This window comes from Typopeltis vanoorti, chromosome 7 (genome assembly GCF_054136105.1).
Source record: "Typopeltis vanoorti isolate ZY-2024b chromosome 7, IOZ_Tvanoo_1.0, whole genome shotgun sequence".
NCBI classification, from domain to species: domain Eukaryota; kingdom Metazoa; phylum Arthropoda; class Arachnida; order Uropygi; family Thelyphonidae; genus Typopeltis; species Typopeltis vanoorti.
The window spans coordinates 4,927,238-4,933,237 of record NC_143555.1 but is presented as its reverse complement, the minus strand read 5'-3'; the positions used below and the strand labels follow the sequence as shown (position 1 = coordinate 4,933,237).

General features: G+C 35.7%; 1 protein-coding gene across 2 annotated transcripts in view; it reads left to right on the top strand.

Annotated features, from left to right (window-relative positions):
• The first annotated feature begins 1,212 nt into the window (after positions 1 to 1,212).
• The window catches only part of LOC150104458 (zinc finger protein Noc-like), a 58,704-nt gene continuing 53,916 nt past the window's right edge, over positions 1,213 to 6,000 (top strand). The window contains exons 1-2 of one of the 2 annotated variants that reach the window (XM_090395637.1): positions 1,213 to 1,418; positions 5,047 to 5,121. In XM_090395637.1, coding sequence (XP_090251763.1) covers positions 1,359 to 1,418; positions 5,047 to 5,121 — 135 coding nt within the window. In that variant the 5' untranslated portion in view covers positions 1,213 to 1,358. The remainder of the gene's footprint in view (positions 1,419 to 5,046; positions 5,122 to 6,000) is intronic. The other variant, XM_090395639.1, reaches the window with a different exon arrangement.

The following is a 6,000-nucleotide window of genomic DNA, read 5'->3' as shown; positions in this document are numbered from 1 at the left end:
GGATTTCTGGAATATTGTCTAGAACTAGAACTAGAACAGATGACTAGTGTCTAGAACTAGTCATCTGTATTAGAAACAAAATAAAGTAAAAGTCACAATGTAATGATTATCGCAAGGCAGACTAGTTGGTTTGAAACAGGCCCTGCCATACTTATCAACACTTATGTTTGTCAAAAGTTAGTAATTCTTCACAGTAATTCGCCTTTATCAAAGATTCTCTCTCTCAATATATGAATTATTTTTTGCATAATCTTACAGAATATCTTTTACGAATTAAAGAAAAACAATTGAAGTACATTTGCCAAGAAACAAATTTCATGTAGGTTTACGTCGATAATCGAAAGAGATCCGGATGAATGTGTTCTGAAACGGGTTTTTGGCATCCTTTAACACTCAGCCAATTCATCATCTTCTGTAGACAAAGACAGATCTTTTTCCGGCACGGTTTCTCCCGGTCTCTCAATCCTTTCCATTGTTCTGCCGACACTCGGTTGACCTAAGGTTATCGCGTTCTGTACCTTTTCTTCGAACATCTGCCTCCGACCTGATCCGTGACTTCAGTTAATATCACCACCTATCGAGTACGCCATTAATACTCTGCGTGTCCCCCCCTCTCCCCCTTCATCTACCCTTGGTTTCCGCTCTTTTCTGTTTTATTCGCTTCCTCGACAACGGTGGTACACCGCCAGGTAAGGCTAATATACCGTGCGGATCCTTTCTCACCTTATCCTCCTCTCAACGCACGGATTCTGAGGTTACACAAAAACGACATGGAACGTTTTGTGTTAAATTAGTGGGCCTGTACGTTCCGCCAGTGTTGGATTAGCAGGAGCACCGGCGTACTTCCTCAGCCTCTCAATTTGGGCACTCATCCGTTGGCTCTGACAACAAAGGCCGACATCAATCAACTGTGATTGGCATTTCTGACAACTTCATGATTGATAGTGGTGTAGTGCGTGATGGCTGGCAGCTTGCCAAGTCATTAGCTACTTCCATCTCGGATTGGTCACTGTAGACAAGTGCTGAGAAGACGTATTTTCTGTAGTAATTAATAGTTTCGATGTTATCCGATGCACTATTGGCCTAAGATCCACACTTTTTGGGGAAAAAAGTCGGCGTTTATTGGTTAAAAGATCTGCGACGTCATTCTTACGTCACAATCTTCTGTGTGTAAACATAGCACTGCACATTCTTCCCGAAGCTTTCAAGGAGTGTAGAGGCTTGGTATGTGCTTGTGCGTGCTGGCGGTCATACGCGCATGACTACGGCCGTGCATGGCTGTGTGGAAAGCGGAATTCCGAAGGATTATTTAGTAGCAAGGTGTGGATTACCCTGTGCCACAGGAGTGGAACCGGAACATGCTGACTTCCAACAACCAGTACCTCCGACCGGAATACCTGTCTCCGCTACCCACAACGGTGAGTTAAGATGTTCTTCATAACTTCATTCTAGCACCAGTGTACTAACCTGTAGAAACAGTTTCGGTGCGTGGTTTACGCTAAGCTAATTAATTTCAACCCATTTCGCGACTGAGAGAAAATGTGACAACTTTTAAAACTGTATTAAAATATAATGTTTGTGTGCTATTAACTGGTAGCTGAGTGATGTTTTCTTCTTTTTTTTTAGATTGACCGATGCTTGCAACTACCTTTTTTTTTACTTGCTCTTATGTGTTAAATAATGTAATATTTGCTAGAGCGAATAAAACTCTAATCGTAATAAAATTTAAAGCAACACGTAGCCTAATAGTTTTCTGGAACAGAAGCGGGCTTTCAAAATGATCGACCGCAATCCGTATCGACACTGCCAAAGCACTTTTCGCGAACCCCAAACGATTTCAGGCTAAATCTGTAAGTACGGTCATTGTTTTAGTTTTACATTTTTGCAATTTTTTTTTTTTATGTTATCAAGTTTTATTCTAACGTACGACATACGAAAATTCGGTAGTAAGCCAATCACTGAATGAGCCTGTCTTCACAACACTGATGATTTCCTATTAAATTGCTGATGAACAGCGCCCAAATGTAATTCAACATTTACAAAAATGAACTTGCATTATTCATTCATTTATCTACGATAAAACATTTTAGGAATCTTGCACAAATATCGAGTACAAATTTTGATTCATATTTTTGAAGAAAAAATTATTGAAGTGCCAGTTTTTTCTCATTAATTTAATGTTTCAGTTTGCAACGTAATTTAAGCATTAATTAAGTATCGTCTGCAATCAATTATGCAGTGATAATTTTAATACAAAGGAAATAAAGTGTGTACCGATTGATGTTTTATTAATTTTTTGTGGCTATTAAGGAATCTGGACCGCAACGAGACTTCTTTTTTCTTGCGAAGAAAACTAATAGGTGATTCGTGATCTATTAATTCTTACTGTCACATAAAATCAGATTATTCCGAAATATCTAGTATTTATTTTATGGATCACCTCCTTCATGTGTATGCGCCTACTTATAATGTCCTGAAATTCATTATTAATTTCTGTTGTATATCCAAGTTACAATAATGAACATTTTATTTTAATGAAAACATTGTGTAGTCATCATCGAAATACCTTCAAAGACAATGTATCTGCATTTAACGAAAAATATATGCGGAGCTATTTAGGAATGGGGGGGGAGTTCCCATTACATGCATTTACGTATTTCGAACTAATGATTTAAAGTTGCTAAACACGAATGAAAATAGCCAATGATGAGAGAGTGTGTGTGTGTGTGCGTGCGTGCGTGCGTGCGCGCGCGCGCGCGCGCGCACGCACATATACAAACATCAGAGAGAGGTGAAAATGTGGATATAGCATTTTCAGTTTATCCAAACGAACCATATATTGCATATATAACGTGTAAAACTCCATCTAACATCTACCGGTTAGCTCAAGACAGAGAGAGAGAGAAACATTGAAGACCATAATTTGCAATCTTTAATTTTTGATGTAAATCTCTTTTCCCTTTTCATATTGTGAATAAACTTGATGATATAACGTGATTATTAACCCTGTGAAAGCAGTAAATACTTCACAGATATCACATACATGAGATGCTAATTGTATCCGTTTATTTTGAAACTGGTTGAGCGAAAGCTTACTTTTGTTATGATTTTCATTCTGTTAGCTATGAGGAAATTGTGGTTGTGCATGTTAGATATTTATTGAAGTAACGCTTCCGTTACTACACCGAACAATGCAGAGGGATTGAATGAAACCCCCTTTGCTATTCGACTACTACTTATTTATTGGAATAAATACTTTTTTTTAAAAAAAATTATCATTTTCTAAAACAAATATAGCACTTCGCTATTACTTTTTTCGACGTTCTTTTATTTCAAAATGAATAAAGCGATTTATTAATATAATAATACAAGAGTTGGGAAAGAATGGATGGATAACTCTTTTTGTTGCATTTCTTCGAAATAAATTATGTGTTTGGTCACAATTGGCTACGAGAGAGAGAGAGTACAATATTTGATTCAAGAACCGCTTCTTACGTAAAACCATTTTGAAGTAGATTCGTAATATCAGCTGATCACCACGTGCTTATGTTGAGGGAGACAACTGCGTTTGCGCTGTGCTATTGAATCGAACAAGTCTTTCCTGTACTGTGACAGTTTCTGTTGTTCGTAATCACATATAACTAACATAATTGTTGTTGTTTTTTTTCTATGAATAAGTTGCTTTTAAAATACGTCAACATTCTTTCAGTTACTTGTGCTTTCAGCAATGCTGTTGCTGGTTTCAGATCGCTTGTTGCGAGTTCAATAATACACCGTATATTAATGAGATTTTCATTTATAAAACCTTTTTATAGCGTGACGTGGCTGCAAAGTAAAATGGTGTGGATCGGTTTAAGTGCTCCGTTACGATACAGACTAATCATATAATACTGGAGGAATCAACAATAAATTTATAATTCCAGTACAGTTTAAAAAAAGGAAGTGTAAAAGAGAATTAAATGTAATTTTGAACTGTAAAAGAAAAACGGTCTCATTCTTTCTTTGTTATAATCTCATGCTATACAGTCTCATTCTTTCTTTGCATGCAAATATTTAAATATTCTTTCAATTTGCAACTACGTGATTGCATAATATAAACATGGGTTTTCCAGTTATTGTAAATCAAATGATTAGCTTAATATATATATATATATATATATATATATATATATATATATATATATATATATGAGCATTGTTCTGGTCAATAATTCTACTGGATTCTGCTCTTCTTAGTGCTGCACTAGACTTCGAGGTTGAGGTTTAGTGCAGCGTCCATACGCAGTATATTCTTAACTTCGTAGTAACACAAAGAATGAGACATTCTGGTAAGTTGGCTTTAGTCAGAATAAAGGCCGAAGCAACTTAATTACTAACATTGGTCCAATGTTAGTAATTAAGCACTTAAAATGCAATGGTTCTTTCTATTCCAAAAGTGTGGGCAATTATTATTTGCAGGATAATGAAAAAAAAGAAAAAAAAATCATTTTCGGAGAAAGAAACCCTGTCATCTCCCTGCATCCTGGAGGACATCTTCTCTAATATATCTCCCAAGGGTATCAACGTTAAGTTAAAGAATCTGATTTTTTTTCTTTGAAAACTATTGGGGATATCTCGTAATAATAATAATAATTACGTTTAAAATGATGAACACTTCTGAATATAACCTCGCCAAAATGTTTAAAATATAAAATCAATGTAAAGTTAGACTTTCAGGCTATAACTTTATGCAGAAAAATAGGTGGGCAAAGAACATTTTTCCCTGGCAAAGAATAAATCTAATTAGAAAGCATTTGAACTTTAAAGGAAGAAGGTAAAATTAAAAAGTTGCATACGAAAGAGATTTGTGTCAATGAGAAATTTTTAGAAGAAATGAGATTCTTAATAAAAATAATGGAAATAAAATATTTTTATATGCGAGAAGACAGGGGATTGAAAATAGTTTTATAAGTCTTGTTTTAAGTGGTAAATGGGAGAGAAAAATACTGCTGTAAACAGACATACTGAATAGTTTTATGCTTTTAAGACCGTATTTTTACCCTATAGGAAAAACACGGTTCCGATCGACGAAGTTCACAGTGGATCCATTTTACAAGTGCGTACAACACCCACATGGATAAGGTGAGTGAAAAAAAAAAAAAAAAAAAAACTGTTTGTGACTGTTCATCTCGAACTTCCAATTTTCACCTCGAACAACCATACACGATAGAGAATGTCCGCATTAAATAAATAAAATAAATAAAAGAAACCCGCAGAGATTTTTTTTTTATTTTTTTTTGCCTGCGAAAGGCATAGTTCGAAGCATGATTAAAATATTTTTCCCGACAATTATCATAAACATAACGTTTCAAGAAATTATATATATAATTATATATAAAATACTGACACGTGACTACTACTCACGAACCCCCCCCCCTTCTTTTTTGTTCTCGAAATTGAGACATACTCCGGAAACCTTTCTCTAGAAAACAGACGAACTTTTTCAAGCCACTTCGGCCCTCCAATTGGCAGAAATTCATCTCCTATTAAGTACATTCGCGAAACATCCATGTACAGTTTTCTCTGATTGGATTAATTTATGTTACATGTTAATCCGAACACCAGACTGGATTACTCGGGGTGCTTCAGTTCTTGTATAGTGTTCACTGCAGAGTTCGTTCTACTAACTGTTATACGTGATCAGGTAAGCTGCTCCTATTTAGCATAATTTGCTGACATAAACTCATAACATGGCATCTCTAGATATGTGTTTCTTTTTTAATGATTAGGGGATGTGTACCAACTTGTATGAAAACATTTCCCGAGAATTCCCTCGCTTCTAAAGGTTGAGGATCAGAATGGATTCGCTTTTCGGTTATTGTGCAAATCTCTCGAGAATAGCAAAAAATTAAGTTGAGCAAAATAGGGGTGTACCTTTGCCACGAAAGCAACGATGATTTTGGATGAAAAGTGCGCCAGAGTGGTTTCGCGAAGGGCGAAATGCGCTTTGTTCATTCATCC